This window comes from Pipistrellus hanaki (genome assembly GCF_964339955.1).
Source record: "Pipistrellus hanaki genome assembly, chromosome: 14".
Classification (NCBI taxonomy): Eukaryota; Metazoa; Chordata; class Mammalia; order Chiroptera; family Vespertilionidae; genus Pipistrellus; species Pipistrellus hanaki.
In genome coordinates this window covers 45,366,639-45,389,257 of record NC_140516.1, presented here as the reverse complement: position 1 = coordinate 45,389,257, position 22,619 = coordinate 45,366,639, and the positions used below count along the sequence as shown (strand labels likewise).

Here is a 22,619-nt window from a genome sequence, read left to right as displayed (position 1 = left end):
CTGGGCACCCTCTTCCTCAGCCCATCCTCTAACCACTGTTGTTCCTCTGGCCCCACCACTCCCCGACTCCCTCCTTAACAGCCAGTTAAAATCCAATTCCAATGTCATATCCCAAAGCCCCTGATCATTGGTCTCCTTTCAAATAAAGGTGTCCATCCAGAAAGATTCATCTCACTCTAGTCTTGGCACAGACGGGAAGCAAGAATTGAGGCCCAAGGTTCCTTTAAAAGTTCAATTAATATAACGAAGTCTGAGGAGCTGAGTCCTTTCAGCGGTAGCAATAACATTCATCACTAATGGCTAATTCCTGTATTTTCTCTGAAGGAAAAAATGTGCTAGTATGTCACATGTTTTATTTCATCTGATTTTTACAACATTGTAACTTTGAAACTAATACCCATTTCTTCCACAGTTTTACAGGCTTAGAAAGACAAGGCAACTGGCCCAAAATTGCACATCTGGTGAGTAGCAGAACTGGGATTCTCGACAGATCTGATGCCATGTGTGACTCTTAACCAATTTGCCATAATACCTTTCTTGGCATTTCTGATTTACAGCCACAAAGTGAATGGTGAGGTATGCAACTAACCGCAAGAGAACATTCCCTTAGGTCCTTCGGGAAGCCTGCCTGTTGTAATGGGACCTCCACACCTATATTCAGTCCTGCTAACTTAGAATGCATCCCCAGAGGGGAAAGAACTCTATGGTTACTATTAGTAATGGTTTCCACTCATCCATTTCCCTGGCTTTACCACAGAACACTACCATTAAAACCAAATGTCAAAAACAGTGCCATAGAGCATTACCTAAGAACGGACTGATCCATCTCGTTAGTCCAATTTATAAAGTTAGTTAAGATTCAAACACTTTAGTGTAAGAGCAAAGTCTTTTTATTGTTGAAAACATAGCACAGAGAAGTCAAATTTCTGTTTTAAAATAAAATTTTAAAATAGTCATTCTTTTCTCTTCTCTTTGGAAGTAGCACTTTAATAGACTATACATGCACAGCAGAGTGGATTTCATTGCCATCAGTCCTACTCACTCGACTTCAATTTAAATAAGTTAATATGTTGAAGAATGAATTGCTTTGACTAAGAAGTTAGCTCCAACTTTTAACCTTTTTAAATGAAGTAAATTACAGTTCCTCTCCTCTGGGTCAACCACCAATAATGCCCAGAGAAAGATATTATAGTTACCTTTAATCATACTGTTTTGCCATATTAATTTCAGTCAGTTCACAGACATATATCTGAAATTCATTACTACCTGGATATAATTTCTTTTCTTTTTTTCTATTTATCAATTAGAAACAGATTATAAAGAGAGCAAGCACAAGTAATTATTAAGAGGGAAACAACTGCATTTTTAAGAATAACTAGTATTCAATTATTTAAATCAGCAAGCATTCTTCTAGTGCCAGACACACAGTCTCCTTTCAATTTTGATATATCTGCTGTGTTTGAGCCTCACATAATTGGAGAGCTAAGGAGAATCAAGGCTTTATTTTTAAGATGCTTAATCCTAATGTTTCCTTCTGTGTGGCAAGAATGGTTACATTAAAATTTAAAGACAAGAAAAAACAAATTCTTGGAAATAGTTTTTTACAACTTTGAACTCAGGGATGATTTTATTATTTTATAACACAGCTTCCCAGTACAAAAGCAATTCTCCCAAACAGCAACAACAAAAAAGTGTTTCTACTGCTAAAACTATTACAATTTAAAAGGAGCACAAATCTAACTGAAACCACAAATCCCCATATTCTGAGGCTCTGGGGCTGAAGTCAAAGGAAGGAATCTCCAACAGCAAAGACAACAAAAATCAAGATGATCTTGGGCAGTGGAGAAAAACAGAACTGAAGAGAAGAGGCGAGGTGATGTATCATGAAGTGGCGAGGCCATCAGCCACTTTCTCCACAAAAATCTCTGGGGCAGCAGAGCTTGGAAGTATATGCTACCTTGGGTCTCTCCTCTTGTTCCCTCACTTGGACTCAAAAACCTCTTTAGGACATCATCCATCTCCTGCAGAACTAACTGGGACTTCAGGAGATGAGTGGGGTATAAGTTCAGAGATCCTGGCTTCAAGCAAATATCCCTATTAATAGAAAAATAGGTGGGGGAAGAAAAACAAAGAAATAAAGGAAAATATTATTTATAAACACATAAGTTTGGGGGGAGGGGAGGGAAAGGGAAGAGGAATAACAACTTAGGTCCAGGGGAAATTATTACTGGCCTCAAGGACTGACTAACAAGGTGAGACAGTGAAGTTACGTACCAGTTCATATGTCAATGAAAGCTCCTTTCCCCATATTTTACACCCAGAGCTAAGGTAGGACCAAATTCAATTTCCCTAACACAACTAAACCAAAAAGTAACAATCCTATCTGCAAACTACCTCTTCAAATTAAATCTGTATTTAAAGAAAGATAAATCCTAAAACAATGTCTTACAAAAATAGCCCGGCTGGGGTGGCTCAGTGATTGAAGGTGAACCTATGAACTAGGACACAAGGCCCGCGGGCCAAACACAAGGCCCGCGGGCCAAATCCGGCCGGCCAGGCCTTGCAATGTGGCCCGCACTGCGCTGTCATCACTGCACTCCGCTGTCAGTTTATGACATTGTCAGTTTATGACTGTTCAGTAAACCATTCGGCCCGCGATTTAGGCTGGATTTTAGATTTTGGCCCCTTCTCTGATTGAGTTCGACACCCCTAAACTAGGAGATCACAACTGATTTCCTGTCAGACCACATGCCCTGGTTGCAGACTCCATGCCCAGAATGGGGCAAGGAGGCCACTAATCAATGATTCTCTCTCATCATTGATATTTTTATCTCTCTTTTCCTCTCTGAAATCAATTAAAAATTATAAAATATCACATTTATATATTTCCTTATTCAATCATCTGATCTCAGCCCCTTCTAAATAAATGCCAATGAATCAAACATACTAGTGATTTCCGCATTCACATAGTTGACAGCCTAGCATAAAAAAAAAGATGTGCTAAAAAACAAACAAAAACAAACAGCACAAAAATAAAAAACACATCTGGATGGAAGTTGTGGAATTTCAAACGTGAGAGAAAATGTCCTGTACCAAGTTTTTTGTAACATTGGGGTATGGTCCCCCTCACCTCCAGGAGAATGAGAAATAATAAATGGGTTTGGGGCTACGAAAAAATACTAATGATAGTAGCAGCTAACACCAAGGAAAGACTTTACATATGTGAAATAATTTAATCTTCCCAACAACCCTACAATTCTCTCCATTTACCAAGAAGGAAAGTTGAAAGAGGTTAAGAAACTTGCCTAAATGCCAAAAGTTCTAAGTAGCAGAGTGGGATTAGGCACCATGGCTCTTAACCCTGTTTTGCTGCATTTAATACCACTGTCATTACTAATACAACAACGTGAGACCCCCCTCCCCCTCATCTGCGTACATTGACTCATTCTTTTTGAACATTCTCACATCTCTATATATTACAAATGAAAAACAAAACAAACAAACAAAACAAAAAGCAAGACTCAGAGAAACATTTCCAAGAGTATGCAAGTATGCCAAAACTGCCAAAACTGGTTTGGCTCAGTGGATAGAGCATCGGCCTGCGGACTGAAAGGTCCCAGGTTCGATTCCAGTCAAGGGCATGTACCTTGGCTGCGGGCACATCCCCAATAAGGGTATGCAAGAGACAGCTGATCGATGCCTCTCTCTCATCGATGTTTCTAACTCTCTGTCCCTCTCTCTTCCTCTCTGTAAAAAATCAATAAAATAAATTTTTAAAAAAAAAAGAGTATGCAAGTAATCTAGCGGCGGAGTACGGGCTGGAGCCCAGAAGGGCTCTGTCTACTGCACCCCAGAGCACAGCTCGGGGTCTGACTACTGCGCCTCGGAGTCCAGTTTGAGCTGTCAACCAAGTCACAAGCTCCATCGCGGGAGGGCCCCTGCACCCCCTCACCCCAGCCTCGCGCCTACGGGGCACCCTAGTGCAGACGCGTTCCATCGCCCGGCACCCTCCGCGGGCCACCCCAGCAGGACAGGGCTCTCACCTGGGGGCAGTCGGGGGACCCTGGCGATCTTGCTTGTGATCTCTGCAGTGAGCACCGCGAAGTCCTGCTCGAAGCCTTCGAAGTCGGACGACATGGCGGCTCCGGAGGGACGGGCCAGGCCGGAGCCTAGGTCGCGGCAGGGAGAGCGCGGAACCGGGGAACGCAGTCTAGGAACCCTGGGATCTGCCCTCCAGATCAGAACGGAGAGCCGGAGACAGCTCCCAGCCCGGCCGCTTCCTGGTTGTCCGTCGCAATCTCGGTCCCCCGGAAACTGGGTCGGTACGCTTTTTTAGTTCCCTTTCTGGCTTCCACATGAACAAAATGCTCTAAGGAAAAGTACTTTAATTAGTGCCTGCAAGAGCCCTTTCAAAATAGTTGTCTTATAAGGAATACCTGAAAGATTTTTTTAACCCCTCCACGTCGTGGAAGCGGCTCCAGCGCTCCAAGGTACAGGTCACGGGAGCGTGCTTCCGGGGGGAAGTTTGATGCGGCGAACTTCCCGGAAGTGTCTGTCAAGGAGACTGCGCACCGGGCCAGAGCGGGATTCCAGCGGCAAAAGCGCCCGGCGGAGACCGACTTGTGGTCTCCGGTCCCGCACTCCAGCCTCCAGCAACCAGGATTTGCGTTCTGCTTGTTCTGGACTGAGGTACTCATGCTGAAGTTACTCGAGAAGGAGAAAATGTGTTCCGGGTAAGCCCAGATCGCTCCGGAAATGCGATGGCCCAGGAGCGGGCACCAAGGACCAGACCGAGGTGGGAGGCAAGGCTGGAGGTGTAACGATCACTTTGGCGGTCTCCGGTCCACCCGAGTGTGGCCAGAATCTCCAGTGCTTTGGGACCAGCCACGCTGACCAGGATGTGCCTACCCTGAGCGAGGATTTCTAAGAGCTCCACTCCATGACACGGGCGGGAAACTGAGGCACGAGGCAGCGGCATCTGTTGCGTGGAAGTCTTTATTACCCTACGCCTTAGAGCTTCTTCCCTTGACCCACTGCAGTTCCATCAGGAATACCCGTCTCCAAAGCTCCCCGGATCTCGCTGCGGAGGCAACTTCCTCCTCTTTTGTTCTGAAATATTCTCATTCATGTTCTTTTTTTCATAAACGCCCCCAGTCATGATTTCACACCCAGCTCTCTCTCCTCTCCTTGCAATGATCTTTGCTTTCACTCTCTCGCTTCCTTACATTTGGCCCAAATAGGCCCTTATGTTGGTGTTTTGGGGCAACCACAGGCAAATAATGTGAACCATGTCTGGCTCATACTTGACTTAATTCGAGACTGGGTAAGAGATAGTTTAGAACTCCAAAGGGAGTCGAATGACTTGGTTAAGCTCTTATATTTGACCTGAATCTAATCACCAGGCTCTCCAAGCCAATTTCTTTTCTGTAAGTAAGGAAGCTGGATTAAAATAACAATCTCTGCTTCCCAGCTCGAAAATCTTTGTCTCCTAAAGCCATTCACTAGACGTTGGATAGTCACAGTCCCCAGACAATCAGGTATCCAGTTTACATGCCATTTAGATTTGAACCCTATTTTGGATAAGATAAAAATAGATGTTTTGGTTGGATGTTTGTTTTTGACATTTGACAAGCTATCATGGTAGTGCACTGGTGAGACGATTTTGTTTAGGTGGTTATCAGAGTTAAGTCTAGTTGTATGTAATAAATTTTTTTACTGAACTTTCTTATTTTGTTTTCTTTAGATTGGGTTTCAACCCAAGATACTGGATTCTCCTAGTTCAGATGAAGAGCTCTGAGCATGTAACAGTGAACATGGCATAATCTGCATTCACATCGCACAGACTGAAGACATGACCGCTAAGGAACACACGTGGACTTGTGGCACATGGATATGTGTGCACAAAAAAAGGAAATCTATACTTTAAAGATAGGAAGACATTCTTCCTCACCAACATGGGTACCTTCTGCTCAGTTATCAAGTTTGAAAATCTCCAAGAATTAAAGAGACTGTGCCACTGGGGGCCCATTATAGCCCTCAGTGTTATAGCAATATGTTCTACGATGGCCATGATTGACTCTGTGTTGTGGTATTGGCCCTTACATACAACTGGAGGAAGCGTGAATTTCATCATGTTGATAAACTGGACTGTCATGATTCTTTATAATTACTTCAATGCCATGTTTGTTGGTCCTGGCTTTGTCCCTCTGGGGTGGAAACCGGTAAGAAAAAGATCCCTTTAGAATTTAGATGATGAATTCTAATGATAACCTAATGATAATTTAGTTTTTGCCTTATCTTCTAACCAATAATATCTAACACAGTCTGCTTTTTTTGCTGTAATAGGGACTAAGTGCATTGCAATTACTGGTCATTTAAAGCTTAGATTATTTATTTCATGCCTATTTTGAAATATTGATCTAAATCGGTATTTCCCAGAGCATTTTCATTAAATACTTGTCTTGCATTGAGAAAAAATAAAATGATCATGGAGGGGTGGTGATGAGATCATGGTCATAAGTTTAGGAAACAATGCATATCACATGCACTTATTTATGATTTCACAAGGTAGTTTGGTTCTATAATCTTTTTACGTGTAATTAACATTCCCAGAACTGAGAAAAACTTTAGAAACTTGGTTTAAGTCATAAAGTTTTAAAATCATTGCAGTGAAGATTGGGAAGTACAGTATGAATCAATTTATGGGTCTTTAAAATTTTTAGAAAGTCTATGCTTATGAATTTCTATATTTTTGGTTGAGGGACAAACCTTGGTAGCAGAATCTTTAGCCCCCACTCAACTGAGTCAAAATCTGCATTTAGTGAAATCCCAGATGATGTTAAAATTGGAGAAATACTAGTGTACTGTATTAAATAAATAAAGATTTTTCATATTCTGAAAAATCTTGTAACTGAGGAGAAAAACCAAGGCACTTTAGAAAATAAGCACAGAGTAGAATACGATGAGTGCTGGTGAAGTTAAAAGGAAGTGATCATTTTCATTTGGGAATCTATGGGAAGAGTGGCAATTTCCACAGGAGTTGGAAAAAAGGATTTCAGGTTGAGTGCATATTCAGAAACAATGGACAGATTCTGTAGTGCAGAGAAGGCTGAAAGAAAGGCGGATTATGGAAGAATATTACACATTCTCAAACACATGAGAAATTGTTAGACCACAGGGAGTTCTTAGAGGTCTTCAGGCAGAGTTCTGGCATAATCAGACTTGTGTTATAGGAATATTATGAATATCAACTCTGATGTCTGAATCTCCTACTCTAAATACCTGCCACGTTGCCAGCTACCTTTTTTCCTGAACTTCAATTCTACTGAGATTTTGCATAAGTAGAGCCAACTCTACTCAGTGGTAATGGACTAGGATGGCGCATAGGGAAGAGAAATTAAAAATGACTTCTGGGTAATTGGGAGAATGATGGTGCTGTTACCAGAAATTTTATATTTAAAAATATTTTAACTCAAATGAAAGGATTAAAAGTGTAAGATAAGATTCCATCATCCACCACCCCTCATGAGAGAAAATTAAACCATAGGAAAGCATCTCTCTGTATATAAGACTAATGTGCAAAGTGTCCCCTCAGGAGATGGGGGGAGTTCAATCACTCGCTATGATGTGGGCTGACCACCAGGAGGCGGCACAGAATGAAGAAAGGCCCAGATAGGCTCTCATCACCTAGGGACCCTACCCATGCACAAATTTTGTACGCTGAGCCTCTAGTTTATTTATTTATAAGGCTTGTTATTATTTAGGACTAGAGGCCCAATGCATGAAATTTGTGCAAGAGTAGGCTTTCCTTTCCCCCCCCCCCCCCCCCCCCCCCAATGCCAGCAAACACCCAGGACCCAGGCTTCCCTCCAGCCACTGGCAGGTACCCGAGACCCGGGCTTTCCTCACAGCCCTGGCTTTGCCCAGAAGGTTGTCTGGTCTAATTAGCATATTACGCTTTTATTATTATAGATTGGTTATCTTATGTGTTTTTTTGTTTATGTTTTGCTGCCAAGGAAAATTCTCAGGATAGCATGTACCTCCAGTATTGTCAAGTCTGCCAAGCATACAAGGCACCTCGGTCACATCACTGTCGAAAGTGTAACAGGTACTGTCTGTCTTTGCCATTCATTTTAGGGACTGATCACTTTGACAAGGGGTCTTTTGTTCTTTCTTCCGTGTCAATCCTAATTTTATTCTCTGCAAGGTGGCTACTTTATAAACAATATTGTCAAAATACTTGTGACAATAATCTCCATATTATTCTTAAATCATCAATTCTGATAATAAATCCCCTTTGTTATATGTGAAAAGACTTTTCTAGAAAAGTACAGATTAAAAAGAGCATGGTTGAAAGTCATACCTGCAAATTATTGCCATAGATCACAAATTAACTGTGCTTGTTGACTGTCATCTTGACTAGCTTTTGAATTGTTCTGAGTCTAATTATAGAGGAGAGCTGCTTTTTTCCCCTTTATTTAGTTGACTAACTTTTACTTACACTATACAAATTTAATAAATAATCCAGGTGCCTATTATCACAGTATTTAATATGCAAAACTTACTGAGAGGAAAACTGAGTCACTATAAAAATATGAAATAAGCTAGAACCTTTAAAAATGAACAGCTATATCCACTTCTTAAGAACTTTTGATGAGAGTATTGAGGTTTAGGGGAAGTGTGGAGACAAATAAAGTTGACTTGAGGACAGGAAATTTTCTAGCAATAAAAGGGAAGGAAGCTCAGTAAGATTTTGCTTATTACACCACATCTTATTTTCAGTAGTGGCTTGTTTATTAACTCAGAGGTTCCACATCTAAAGGATGAGGACAGGAAGGAAGTTACACACGTATCTGCTAGGTCCCATCAACCCCAGTGGAGATTTGTAAGTGATTTTGTTGAGTCTCTATTGTACTTCACTTCAGTCTCTGCATTTCAGAGCTGAAGGAAAGCCAGGAACTCTACTCATTTCTTTATAATGAACCACTCAGTGGGCCTCCTGACTTCTTTAAACAAATTCATAAGGAGCAGACATCTTTTCATCAGAAGCTGTTTGAAAACCTGCCCTTTCTTGCCCTGTTCAGAATTTAAAAGAAGTCACTGTTCAGAGTTGTTTAAAAGCTCATAAAGATGTTTCTTTTTGTTTCATGAATTATAAATTCTTTTTGATTTATGAACATGCTGGATTCCTATTTGCTAGGTCTTTTTTTTTTTTTTTTTTTTTTTAATCCTTACTTGAAGCTATGTTTTTAATGATTTTAGAGACAGAGGAAAGGAGAGAGAGAAACATCTATGTGAGAGAAAAACATTAGTCGGTTGCCTCCTTTATGTGTCCCAACCAGGGATCGAACCCACAACCTAGGTATGTGCTCTGACCGGGAATTGAACCTGCAACCTTTTTTGGTTTATGGGATGATGCTCTAACCATCTGAGCCACAGCCAGGGCTTCTTGGTCTTCTGAAGACCAAAGTTATTTCAAGTCAAGAAGATTTCCTGCCTCATGTTTTATGTCAATGTTTCTTGTAAGGTGTGTGCTGAAGATGGACCATCACTGTCCTTGGATCAACAACTGTTGTGGTTACCAAAATCATGCTTCATTCACACTGTTTCTCCTGTTAGCACCATTGGGCTGTATTCATGCTGCCTTCATTTTTGTTATGACGATGTATACACAGCTTTATAACCGGGTAAGTGAAGATTAGTTATAAAGTCATTCGTGCCAGATTAAATAGTTTATCAAGATTATTTATGGAGTCCCTTTTGGAAATATGTTTTCTATGATTTAGGGGGGGAAACACATTTTGCTTTATCTCTACATGGATTCCTTTTTTAAAAGCATTAGAACTTAATTTTTAAGACGAGAAAGATTATTTTTCTCTGAAAATTCACCTTCTTAGCTCTGGTTGAATTGATAATTATTTTATTCTGTTGGTATATTTATTTACAGTGGAACCTAAGTTCTCAAACTTAATTCATTCCAGAAGACTGTTTGAAAATCAAATCATTTTTTCCCATTAGGAATAATAAATTGAATTAATTCATTCCAGATCCCCAAATGATTCCCTATTTTTAAACTTTCTTTTTTTTTTTTTTTTTTTTTTTAATTTATTTTATTGATTTTACACAGAGAGGAATTGAGAGGGACAGAGAGTTAGAAACGTCGATGAGAGAGAAACATCGACCAGCTGCCTCCTGCACACCCCCTGGGGATGTGCCCGCAACCAAGGTACATGCCCTTGACCGGAATCAAACCCGGGACCCTTCAGTCCGCAGGCTGACGCTCTATCCACTGAGCTAAACCAGTCCCGGCTAAACTTTCTTATATACAGTACATGTCCAATATAATTCTATTTAATATATAAACACTTTAAAACAAAAAAAGACATTAAATATAAATGAAAATTTAACAAAAAAGAAATAAAATGTACAGTAAAAATGAAAACTTAATAATTAGCAACAACAAAAGCAAAAAACAAAAATATTCACAGCACAATTTCCTAAGATGTTTGTAGGGGTAAACTGACTCATACTTTCGCATTCTCTCTTATATTTTTCGCCTGGGATATGAGTTACTGACCATACAAGTATCCACATGAAAGGGTTGTCAGGTTGAGAATCGAATTGTTTGAGATGGGAGTTGATTAAAAACCAAGGTTTGACTGTATATTGATTCCAGAGAGAGGAAGGGGATAGAGAGGGAGAAACATCAATCAGTTGCTTCCTGTAGTTGCCCTGACCAGGGATCGAACCCCCCACCTTTTGGTGTACAGGATAATGTCCCAACCAACCGAGCCACACCAACCACGGCTGTGTATGTACTTACTAAATTTCAAACTTGGTAGCTATAGTAAGAATAATTAGGAGGGCAAAAAAAGAACAATAAGAAAAGACAACACGAGGGCTTTCCTTTTCCATTCCATCCAGGGGACAAATTATAGTTATTTTTTTCATTTCTAATTCCAGTGCCCGAGAGCAGTGATCACCAACCTTTCGGACCTCACGGAACACCAGTGGTCCTTGGACCAACGGTCCTTGGACCACCGGTTGGCGACCGCTGCCCTAGAATGTGGCTCATGGATAGAATGCCCTGTGCAACAGATTGAGTTGATTTATAGGCAGCTAGTCATGAGATAAAGTTCAGAGGGCACAAATTCAATGCCCTAAAGAGGTCTGCAAGGTAAATGAGGGACTGTGGCACACTGGGAAACATGCCTGTCACAGAGAGGACAACCCATATTCCATTTCAGCCAGCTTTTCATGCTTGAGAATCCAGTGATGCTAGATCTTACAAGAAAAAATCTTTTCTTTTAAATGTGAAGTTTCCTGATTTTTAAATGTGGGCACCTAACTAGGTATTTTAAAACATTTTGCAAGCCAGGCAATACACAGCTGTATGCCACATTTTGCCTGCATTTTGCCAGTTTTTCACCTCTGGTTGTGGAACATGAGGGAAGAAACAGCTGAATCCCAGGCTGTCTTTGTTGCTGTGGAAGATTACTGTAAATACAGACAAGCAAGGAGGAGAGGGAGACACAGCTACAACTTAGATTAGCGTCTAAATTGGTGATCTTAGTGTTGTAAATGCAAATTAATGTTTGCGGGGTATGCCTAACACCTTTTGAGGGTGCAATGAAAAACAACCCCCAAAAAATAACATTTGAAAATAACTAAGAACGACATGGTGTATGAATGCGTCAGTATGAGTTCAAGCCACAGTGTTAATTAAAACAACTGTGTTTGCTTTGGCCACAATTTCAAGCTACCATTTGTTGATCACCATTTTATTCAAATTATTACAGTAGCCTAACCATTTATGGCAACCCAGTTTTTCGAGCCTGTTGTGTTGTTTGCAGCTCTCCTTTGGGTGGAACACGGTCAAGATCGATATGAGTGCAGCCCGGAGAGATCCTCTTCCAATCATTCCCTTTGGATTAGCTGCATTTGCTGCCACCTTGTTTGCCTTGGGATTAGCATTAGGAACAACCATAGCCGTTGGGATGCTGTTTTTTATCCAGGTAAGTTCCTCGGTCACTTCTGGCTAAAAGCTGTCGAGTTATTGGGGCTGCTTGTAATGAGGACAGCTTTGATGTATCACCCAATCCTTTTTCAACTCTTAGTTTAAAATAAGCTGATTTGGGTTATACTTCATGTTTCTACAAGCCTGTGATCAGCTTCTTTGATTATTTTTCCCAATGCTTGTAATTAACAAATCATGTTAGAAATAAACTAAAATTCTGTAGGGTAAAAACCTATGTAAATGGAATTAGTTATATGTAGGAAAATCAAATAGAATTTGGACTGAATATATTTAAGGCAAGCAGAATACCTAGGTTGACTGAAATGAGTCACTTGTAATAAGTAGATTAATAATATATTTAAGGTTTATTAAAACAGTGATGAGATTTTAATAGCAAAATACACTTACGTATTGATTGAATGAATTGTGTCAGCGTTTTAGTTCTCTGAAAACTTTATTCAGAAGATAATCCTTAAAAATCATGAATTATTATTAAAATATATTTAGATTTGCTTATGGGTTTTATTTTGAGAGGTGTTGTAGTACAGTGGTTAAGAAAAAGGGTTTTTTAATCAGGTGACCACACTGTTACTAAACCTTTATCTTGGCATCTTCATCTATGGAATGTAGCAATAAACACTATCTAATAGGGTTGGTTGGTATGAAAATAATAATCTTTAATGAACCAAAGTTCCAGTATAAAATTTTGCTGTCTACTATTTAATTTTCAGATAAAAATAATTCTCAGAAACCAAACTTCTATTGAATCATGGATTGAAGAAAAGGTATTTAATGCTTGTTTTCCTCAGTATCATTAAAGTACTGATTTAATTAATAGACCAGATTAACTGACAAATGCCTAGAAGTGAAAATTTGGCTACCAAATGGCTTCCTTAAGTCATTTGCATGCCATATAAAAGGTAAATATAGAAGACAGTTTGATTCATCCCTGGTTTAATGTAACTCCCACAGAACTATGCTTCTCATACATTCTGAGATGCTGAAGAGTCTTGAGCCACACATTGAATTTGAGTGGGGATTGATTTATACAATTTGGTAAACTCATACATTTTACAGGTTGATAATTTTTTAAATTGAATTAGCATCAATATCACCTCTGACTATAAAAAGCTTTTCCTTAAAATACTTTCCCTTGATAATAAAGTATTTTAAAGTATCATTTCTAATTAGATTGACATTTGATTAACAGTGTTTTTGCTCATGACCAATCTTATTTAATAAAAGGGTAATGTGCAAATTAACCATCACTCTGTCACAAAGATGGCGGTGCCCATAGCCACAAGATGGTGTCGCCCAGTCCCCTGAGCCCTGCTGTAGTCCCCCAGTCCTAGGGGGGAGAGGCGGGTGCTGCTGAGAGCGGGCAATGTGAGAGCCCTAGCGCAATGCTTGCTTTGTCTCTGCAGCAATGAGGCAAGTGTCCTGCCCTGGCCATGGAGGGCCAATGGGCAGTGCATGAAGTGGCCGGGGCGGAGCGTGCATCATCACTGTGGTGACGAGGCAAGCATCCCAGCCCAGCTGCAGCGAGCCTCTAGGCCACGGAGAGCCTTGGGTAGTGGGCTAGGCCCCGCAGAGAGCAGAGAACCATGGGGAGTGGGCCCAAGCTGTCAGGGCTCCTGGATTGGAGAGGGTGCAGGTTGGGCTGAGGACCCACCCCCACCCCCGTGCACAAATTTTGTGCACCAGGCCTCTAGTCTTCTATAATAATAAAAGTCTAATATGCTAATTAGATGGCATCCTTCAGGACAACCTTCCAGACAAAGCCAGGGCTGCAAGGGAAGCCCAGGTCAGTGGGGCAGGGGGGTGGGGGGGTGGGGGGGGACCCTACTCTTCAAAGAATTTCATGCATCGGGCCTCTAGTACTCTTTTTAAAGTGCCATGATAAACCTAGGAATTATTTTTAAATTGGTGCTTTGCTGCTGGTTAAAATATTCAAACAAATGATTGTATTAAGTTTACAGAAAATTTATTGAAATTATCACAAACTAAAATTTATACAAATGTCAACTGTGTTCACTTATTGTAGGAATAAAGAATGTATCTTTATACCACTAGGTGTCAGTGGAACTTAAGATTCTAAGCCAGTGTTGCCTTAAGTTAAAGCTAACAATTTAAATGCCTGGAATATATACAACTCAAATATTTATGTATATGCATAAAATGTACACATAAATGCAAATATAAGTAAGTATACATGTGTAGTGGTATAAAAACTGAAAGATGTGCTAGTTTTTAAAAATAATTTGCATAAAATTATGACTTCCCTGTTACACCTTTCCTGGCCATTCCCACAGATGTCACTGGAACCCAGGATACAACCATTGCAGTCTAGTGCCCCCACGTAACAGTCCTCCATCCTGAATAAACCCCGCTGCCCCTTAAAGCTGTTTGTCCGCATCTCTGCTCTATACTTGGATTTTCTGTTCTGCTGAACAGCAGGAACATTGAGAATTTCTTCTATATGGAATAAAGTTACTAACTTTTAATATGCACTTCTGAATTTATTCCTTAATAAGCTTATTCATTCCTAAATAAGCCCCATCTGTCATTTTGCAAATGTTCTCCTAAGAGGTTGGTGTTGTGTGTCAATGTCTTCCAATATTGTGATAAGTTTGTTTAGCTCTTCTGTGTACACTGACATCACAACAAGGAGGAAGTATTTTAAGAGTGATACGAATTAGAGGAATAAATGTTCTCAGTAGCATATTACTAAAAGCCATTTAAGACATCTTCCATCTTTGTTATCCACAGGCTAAAGATCGAATTCAATATTATCAGCTAGATGAAGTCTTCGTTTTTCCTTATGACACGGGGAGTCGATGGAAGAACTTTAAGCAGGTGTTTACCTGGTCAGGGGTTCCAGAAGGAGATGGACTGGAGTGGCCAGTCAGAGAAGGCTGTCACCAGTACAGCTTAACAGTGAGTGTTTTTGTTCCAATAATCTTTCCTCTTTGCCTCACCTTCTTCCCCTTAACTTTCCCTTAACTCAGATGTCATTTATAGTAAAATTAATACAAAAATTTTTTCAGTATGTGGCAAAATGAATCTAAGTTAATAATCTAAGAATTCTTTGTATCATTTTTATTTAAATCTCTCCTTAACTCTCCATATCTGTGAGAGAAAGTCCTGATTCCTTAACCTGGTTTTATAATATCTGGCCTAAAACTACCTTCCAACTACTTCCAAACAGGAATCGTCTTTACTAGTCAGCCGAGTCTACTCAATAAACAACTTTCCGGTTCCTGCCACTTGATTTGCCTGCTGTTTTTTCTCTCTCATGATCTCCTCTCTGTTGGATTTGATTGAAGCTGGTTTCAGTCCCACCTCTTCCCTAGTCCAGCCTCTGCACCCTATACTCCTCTGGACTGGGCACTTAGTCTTATACTCTTTGTGTGGTAGCCCATGAGGTCTCATACTTTTATTTAATTATCGTACCTTCTGTCTTTAGCTTTACTTGTCATGACTCGGACAGAGACTGTGTACTTTCTTTACTTTCCCAACAGCATCCATGAATAAGTGGAAGAAAGGGAGTCAGTGAGACGTAGTGGTGATGTTCAGCTGAGCCTCTTTTTGATGAATTTTGTGGGCTTCCTACTGCATCTCTAAAGAACCGTGAATCTGTATGTCATTGTCACCTTGGGTACTGGTTTGGGAGCTCCGAGAGGGCAGCGAGCGCATCTGCCTGATCCGGGGCCACAGGGCGTGTCTGCAAATACCCACAGAAAAAGTTAGTGAGAGAATACTGAGAAGAAAGCCCTGCTTCAGCCCCTGTTCTTAGTCATAGGGCCTTCTCTCCAGGCCAAGAAAGCACAGGTGGCCTTTAAATTGTCAGCAGTTAAGAGATGCTGGGAAATTGGGAGTTTGTCATGAACCTCTGATATCAACATTGAGATAAGACGCTTTTAATTTTTGTATCTTCCAGATAGAGCAGTTGAAACAAAAAGCGGATAAAAGAGTAAGAAGTGTAAGTAATTATTTTGCAATAATACCAATTTTTTTCTTTTCTTTTTTTTTGGTTAGGCTTATAGTTTTAAAATTGCCTTTGCGTAGCTGACAACTGTTGGCTTTTATTAAATAATATTTCTTAAAATGTTTGTTGAAATTTAATGCAACTCACTTTTGTTTTCATTTAGATAGTTTGCCCTGGAGGTTTGGAGGGAATTCAGTCAGTTTATATTGCCAACAGGAAAATAATGTGCCTCAATATAGCGTGCTAGTATGAAACCCATCCTTACAGTTATGCTGTATAATATGAGGGCCACTGGCCACGAATGAAGTAAAATAACAAATGCAGTCCCTTGGTTGCACCAGCCACATTAGAAGTGCTTAGTAGCTGCATGTGGCTGCTGGCTCCCACAGTGAACACCACAGACAGGGAACAAGGCCATTGCTGCAGAAAGTCCGATGGGACGGCTCTCTCTAGAGTTAATTCTCAGCTGTGCGCTTGAAAAGAAGGGGAAGCAAAGCCTTGAGAACTAGAAACGTCAGCTGCCTCCTCTAGGGGAACAGGGTGGGTAGCAAGTTGGGAGGGAAAGACTTGTCACCTGATATTCTGGGTCTACCTTTAACAGTTACAATTCGAACTTGAGAAAGCACAGATGATGAGTAAAGGTTAAATTGTTCTCCTGCTCACTGATGACAGGTTCGCTATAAAGTCATAGAAGATTACAGTGGTGCCTGCTGTCCTTTGAATAAAGGAATCAAGACCTTCTTCACGAGCCCCTGCACGGAAGAGCCTCGGATACGGCTGCAGAAAGGGGAGTTCATTTTGGCCACGAGAGGGTTACGGTGAGTGGCGGAAAGCACTGTGCTGCCTCTTTAAATGACAAAATTGACCTAAAAAAGTAACTTGAATCTTTTAAATATTTCAGATACTGGTTGTATGGAGACAAAATTCTTGATGATTCCTTTATAGAAGGTATGAAAATGGAAGGACAAGACTGCTGGCAATAATTTCAAATGTCCCAGGAATAACTTTATTAAACAATCCCATATCGCATGTATTAGGGGAACTAAAGAGAAGAGCACGTCAATCACTAAACAACAGAAAGAAGCTCCTTGTATTATGTTAGTTCTCCATAGCACTGCGATTTATTGGGTCCTTTTAATGACAGCTAACATTGGAACTCATGCCTAACTGTGGGACAGGCACTTCCCATCAGCCCTCTGCGGTCAGCATGATCCCTTACACTTTATTGACGAGGGAACTGAAGTAGAGCCAAGCTATCTGGCTCCAGAGCCTGTGTGCCAAATGCCTAGGCCATGTGCTCCTCCCCTCCCACCCCCTTTTTTTGATACATTTTTTATTGATTTTAGGGAGAGAGGAAGGGAGTGGGATGGAGGTAGAAACATCTATGCCCCCTACTGGGGATCAAGCCTGAAACCAGGGCCTGTGTCCTAACTGGGAATTGATCCAGTGACCTCATGGTTCATGGGTTGACACTCAACCACTGAGTCACACTGGCCGGGCACTCCCACTTTGAATGAACATCCCCATAGTATCTGCCCACCCACCCCCCACCCCCCCCCACCCACACACACACACAGTGCCTCTCTCACTCTAAACTTTATGTACCAGAGTGGTTAACATTTGTTAACATTAATGAATCTACATTCACACATTCAAATTGTTCCCTTTTACTACTAGAGTAAAGATTAACCTAGGATGCTCTTTTAAAAACACTGGGTTAAACATAAATTAATCCCCAATGACAACTTAGGCAACCTTGGTAAAGACATTTATATGTTAGTAAACGTCTAAAAAGGAAATTCACAAAGGCTAAGGAAGATAGACCCCTGACATAAATGGAGTGTGACAATTTGCCAAAAACACCCTGCGATCACACATGGGTAACTGAATGCCCATATTGAGAAGTTCCCCTCTACTCCCCCTAGGGGCTGTTCTGAACCACATTAGCTCCTTTCCCAAATAATAGAATTGGGAAAATACCTGGTTTCTAACTTGTTAGGAGCAAGCAGTTAAAAGCCTTATTTTTCCCCCACTCAAACTATGCTTATAAAAGACGATAAAGAGGGGAAAATGTAAAGTCTAGTAGCTTATTAATTTGAAGTACAGGACTTAGGGGTCTTGGTAAAGTCATTGCAGTGTACCCGACTATTTCACACCAATTTAATTTTCTCTCTCAGGTGTCTCAAGAATCAGAGGGTGGTTCCCTCGAAACTGCGTGGAGAAGTGTCCCTGTGATGCTGAGACAGAGCAAGCCCCAGAGGGCGAGAAGAAGAACAGATAGCCACGGTTAAAATCCAGCGATTCTTTAAGTCCGCCCCATTACTTGAAAATTGTGCATATCACTACAGAATTATGCAATGAGCCTACTCTGGTTAAGGTGTTCTTTTCCTCAAAGGTGCCCTAGTGCCATGATCCAAATATTGTTATAAACATTTTGAAATGGAGAAGCCATTCTGCATATGCCTTTGAATTCTGCCCCTCTTGGCCACCTCTTCCTCGCCCCAAAAGGAAAAAACACTTCACCCAAGTAAGTCCGTTGCGTCTTCTCTAGGGTATTCTACGCACTGCACACAATGGACCTCACTTGAAGATATCGTTCCCCCTTTCCTGGAGCATCTGCATGTGATGCTTCTGTCCCATTTCTTCCTCAGTTGGTATTTCTTATGTAATATTCTACATACTATAGAACTTAATTTGTCAGATTCAAGATGAGCTCAGATTTTGTTACCTGTCTTTTAATAATGCTTATTTTGTCAAATCAAATAAAGATCAATGGATGTTCTCTATAAATCATAGTTTTTACTTAAAACATCTTTTTCCTTTTCGATGACTGAAAACGTTCGTCTTAGTTCCTTATGGAAAAACTGCTTTCCCATCCTGTCCAAAATTGGCATCTTTACATTTTCATTTTTATTATTCATCTTCACCCAAGGATATTTTTCCCATTGACTTTTAGAGAGAGTGGAAGTGAAGGGAGGGGGGATGAGAGAGAGAGAAACATCAATTGGTTGCCTCCTGCATGTGCCCCAGCATCGGCCAGGATTGAACTTGCAACCTGGGTACTTGCCCTTTACTGGGAATCGAACCCATGACCCTTTGCTGCTAGGGCTCATGCTCCAAACACTGAGCACTACCAGCCATGGCAAAAATAATTGGCATCTGTAATCATGAGTATTAAGATATACATCTTTGCCTCTATAAGTAAACCCCATTAATGGCCTGTTGCGATCACAGCATTCTAGGATACTTTCAACCGGGTGATATTGAACTGCTCATGTACACTTGATTCTCAAAATCTGAAGCTTATGAACGTGGTAAGAATGCTGCTGGACTTGCATTCTTAAAGTAGGTGTATCTAAACACATGAGTGGAATGACAGAAGTCACCTATTTCATTATTAATTCTTTCCAAGGCAGGGAACTAGAGCTCTGCAGGCCAGGCTTTTAACAGTTAACAATAAGGGAAGGGCACTTGGGAATTCAGCAGTTATTGAAACAAACTGCCCCATTCTAGTGAGGGCTAGGGAGGGAGACAAGTCAAAGACTGTCAGATGGAGTCATGTATGTGAAGGTGGCAGGTGGGAGGGTCTGATGGAAGTGACATTTGAAACAAATGACAGGACAAGTCATGTGCCTCTGGGAAGTCCCTCAGTTTAGGCAGAGATGACAAGAACTGCAGGCTGGAATGTGCCTGGCCCGTTTGAGGGACAGGACAGCAGTCTGCATGTGAGTGTAGGAATGAGCGAGGGTGGTATGAGGAGGTCAGAAGATAATAGAGGGTAGACATGGTGGGACCTGAAAGGTAGTTCCTGCCTTCCCTTTGGTGACTAAAGACTGGACATTTCTTCAACTTTTCTGAGCTGAGTGTAGAAAAACCAGGGATGGCCCGGGCCAGTGTGGCTCAGAGGTTGAGTATTGACCTATGAACCAGAAGGTCACAGTTCAATTCCTGGTCAGGGCTCATGCCCCAGTTTCAGGCTAGATCCCCAGTGTGGGGCGTGTAGGAAACAGCTGGGAAATGATTCTCTTTCATTATTGATGTTTCTATCCCTCCTTCCCCCTTCCTCTCAGAAATCAATAACCATTAAAAAAGAAAAAAGGAGAAGGACCAGGAACGTTCTTTTCACTCTAGTTAGAGGCCAGAAAGAAACATTCAAGATCAGAGTATGACAAAGACGGTAAAGGAAAAAACGAATCAGGCTCATTTGGAGTTAGGCCTCGACTGTCACTTGTTTTGATGTTCGCAGCTATGGAGTAAGAAGGCCTGGTCCTCTCTGTAGTAGTTGCCTTCAGTAGTTAACATGGTTGCATATAGAATCACCTGTGCACCTTTTAAAAATCCCAGAGCCATGTCTGTGTCCCAGACCATTTCAGTCAGCTCCTTGGGGTAACACCAGGAGTGGTATCTTTCTAAACTCCCAGGTAATTCAGGTGGGCGGCCATGTTTGAGAGCCACCAGCTCACATGCATGTTCAGTCACCCTTGTTTAAGGCTGATTCTCATCATGGTCCGTGAGGAAATACACACCTTCACGGAAGTATCCACAATAGTTTATTAATTAAAGACTTTACAAATGGAAGCAACACATGTTGTCTGGGGGTGAACCAGAGCAGGAGCTGGAGTTCCCGGGGGAAGAGGCCAGTGGGTCTCCTCTCAGAGGAGAAGCCTGCTGGGCAGGCCGGTCTGTGTTCCCAGTTCAGGAGGTTTTTCCTCAGTGCTCTACTTCGTCTGCTGGAAAGTGCACTTGAAAGTTCCAGCTCCTTCCCCCACAGCTTCCAGTTCAGCAGCAAACTGTAAGGGACAGATTTCGTCACCAGGCATGTCCCTGAAGATAACACCTGAACATTCTTTCAGACATGTCATAGGCCCAATTTTTCATTCTCCCAAGTCAGACAGCCAGTGAGGCTCAGAAATCTTCAGTACAAACAAACACACACTAAGTACATGGAAGAAATCTATCTTTCAGAGTGAGAGCCATGGTAGGTCAAGACTTGATTGAAAAGTCTAAAGGTTTTGTGAAGTAGTTAGAAAACGAATTACGAAACAGCTTTGGAGAACTTAAGTGTCTCCAGAGCATGGGAAAGCCTGTGTGGGGACTGTTGACAGTTCAGTTTTACTGAAGTCACAGAAGGTCACGTACACAGGCTGGAGATCGTGAGGAAGGGGCAAAGACTATGAACAGACTTTGAAGAAAGGCATGTTCATAAAAGTAGCTTGAAAACCTGAGCTGCATTATAAGTCTCTCAATGCTGTTTTTTAAAGCCCCAAAATTATAGTTATAATTTAGTAGGTAAAACAACAGACAGAAGAAAAGACAATGTGAAGGTAAGGCTAGTTTTTAATCAATGTTCCCACAAGGCAGGCTCCCTCAGAGCCCCTCTCAGCCGTCAGTACCTTAACCTATTCCTGCATGTTCTCATACAGGCTGTTGATTTGGGTCTGAAAATACTTGGAAAGCTCTCCACGCTTTGCTTTCAATGTTGGTGTCAAGAGTCCGTTTTCAATGGAAAAGGGCTCTGGGTGAAGATAGATGCTTTTGACCTGGAAGAGAACATGCACACACATGCACATTTGTTAGTGATTTGGATTTTTCTGTAGAGCCCCTAAGTGCTATGTGAAGAAACTTTCAGAATATTTCACCTTATTTAAAATAAAAAATTAAAATTAAAAAAATGGGGTTGCCGAAATCGCTTTGGCTCAATGGATAGAGCGTCGGCTTGGGGACTGAAGGGACCCGGGTTCAATTCCGGTCAAGGGCATGTACCTTGGTTGCGGGCACATCCCCAGTAGGGGGTGTGCAAGAAGCAGCTGATCGATGACTCTCTCTCATCGATGTTTCTAGCTCTCTATCTCTCTCCCTTCCTCTCTGTACAAAATCAATAAAATATATATAAAAAACAAAACAAAACAAAACTTTTAAAAAAATGTGGTTGATGAAGTGGTAAAAGAGAAAGAACAGTAACACATACCCATTCTTAAACTAATAATCTGGGAAAGAGATGAGTAGGGAAAAAGGGGAATGAATAATGAATAGCAAAAGAGTGACTGTACAAATAATTACAAAAGATCACTGCCATTTATTGTTGATGGGTCCATGGCATAAACTGTAAAAGCCAGTTTCTGGGAAATTGTACATTTGAAATCTACAACCACTTCCTTGGACACTGTACATTTAAACCCCATTATCAATGCAACTTTAAAACTTCCTGAATTGCGGAAACCAATAGACCATCGGCCTGCGGACTGAAAGGTCCCAGGTTCGATTCCGGTCAAGAGCATGTATCTTGGTTGCAGGCACATCCCCAGTAGGGGGTGTGCAAGAGGCAGCTGATCCGTAATTCTCTCTCATTGATGTTTCTAACTCTCTATCCCTCTCTCTTCCTCTCTGTAAAAAATCAATAAAATATTAAAAAACAAAACAAAACAAAACAAAACTTCCTGAATGACTCGAGAGACCAGGAGAACATCGGTAGTACATACCTGCTCAAAGGACTTGAGGCCACCTTCTTTCCCAATTTTCTGCAAGTCTTCTAAAATGGCTTGCTTTACAACCTAAGAATGTGAAACATGGCTTAAAGCATGGCTGTTTGAAAATGCCTACATGAAAGGGTAAGCA

General features: G+C 41.1%; 3 protein-coding genes across 13 annotated transcripts in view; 1 reads left to right on the top strand and 2 right to left on the bottom strand.

The window, feature by feature from the left end:
• The window catches only part of VTI1A (vesicle transport through interaction with t-SNAREs 1A), a 294,539-nt gene extending 290,236 nt beyond the window's left edge, over positions 1-4,303 (bottom strand). For 4 of the 8 annotated variants that reach the window (XM_084903421.1, XM_084903416.1, XM_084903422.1 and 1 more), the window contains exon 1: positions 4,044-4,299. In XM_084903421.1, coding sequence (XP_084759547.1) covers positions 4,044-4,137 — 94 coding nt within the window. In that variant the 5' untranslated portion in view covers positions 4,138-4,299. Of the gene's footprint in view, positions 1-4,043 lie in introns of all 8 variants that reach the window. The other 4 variants (XM_084903418.1, XM_084903419.1, XM_084903415.1 and 1 more) reach the window with 3 other exon arrangements.
• Positions 4,304-4,537: 234 nt separating this feature from the next.
• ZDHHC6 (zDHHC palmitoyltransferase 6) lies at positions 4,538-18,794 on the top strand. 3 transcript variants are annotated; one of them, XM_084903548.1, is made up of 11 exons: positions 4,538-4,733; positions 5,744-6,221; positions 8,016-8,107; positions 9,527-9,686; positions 11,853-12,014; positions 12,748-12,801; positions 14,786-14,953; positions 15,957-15,998; positions 16,677-16,822; positions 16,906-16,952; positions 18,182-18,794. In XM_084903548.1, exons 2-11 carry the CDS (start codon positions 5,955-5,957, stop codon positions 18,283-18,285), a joined length of 1,242 nt encoding a protein of 413 aa, XP_084759674.1. In that variant the 5' UTR covers positions 4,538-4,733; positions 5,744-5,954; the 3' UTR covers positions 18,286-18,794. The 3 variants fall into 3 exon arrangements, with proteins under 3 accessions (XP_084759674.1, XP_084759676.1, XP_084759675.1); XM_084903550.1 differs by having other exon boundaries at positions 4,545-4,689; XM_084903549.1 differs by having other exon boundaries at positions 4,579-4,795.
• Positions 18,795-20,541: 1,747 nt separating this feature from the next.
• The window catches only part of ACSL5 (acyl-CoA synthetase long chain family member 5), a 48,269-nt gene continuing 46,191 nt past the window's right edge, over positions 20,542-22,619 (bottom strand). For both annotated transcript variants that reach the window (XM_084903414.1, XM_084903413.1), the window contains 3 exons: positions 22,484-22,555; positions 21,398-21,544; positions 20,542-20,794 (listed from right to left, as the gene is read on the bottom strand). In XM_084903414.1, the coding sequence (XP_084759540.1) occupies positions 21,404-21,544; positions 22,484-22,555 (213 nt within the window). In that variant the 3' untranslated portion in view covers positions 20,542-20,794; positions 21,398-21,403. The remainder of the gene's footprint in view (positions 20,795-21,397; positions 21,545-22,483; positions 22,556-22,619) is intronic.

Excerpts from the sequence above, each read along its gene's own strand:
- ZDHHC6 (XM_084903548.1), top strand. The coding sequence starts at position 5,955 with ATGGGTACCTTCTGCTCAGTTATCAAGTTTGAAAATCTCCAAGAATTA. Across the intron at positions 15,999-16,676 it reads CGGATAAAAGAGTAAGAAGT|GTTCGCTATAAAGTCATAGA; the intron begins GTAAGTAATTAT and ends CACTGATGACAG. Across the intron at positions 16,823-16,905 it reads TTGGCCACGAGAGGGTTACG|ATACTGGTTGTATGGAGACA; the intron begins GTGAGTGGCGGA and ends TAAATATTTCAG.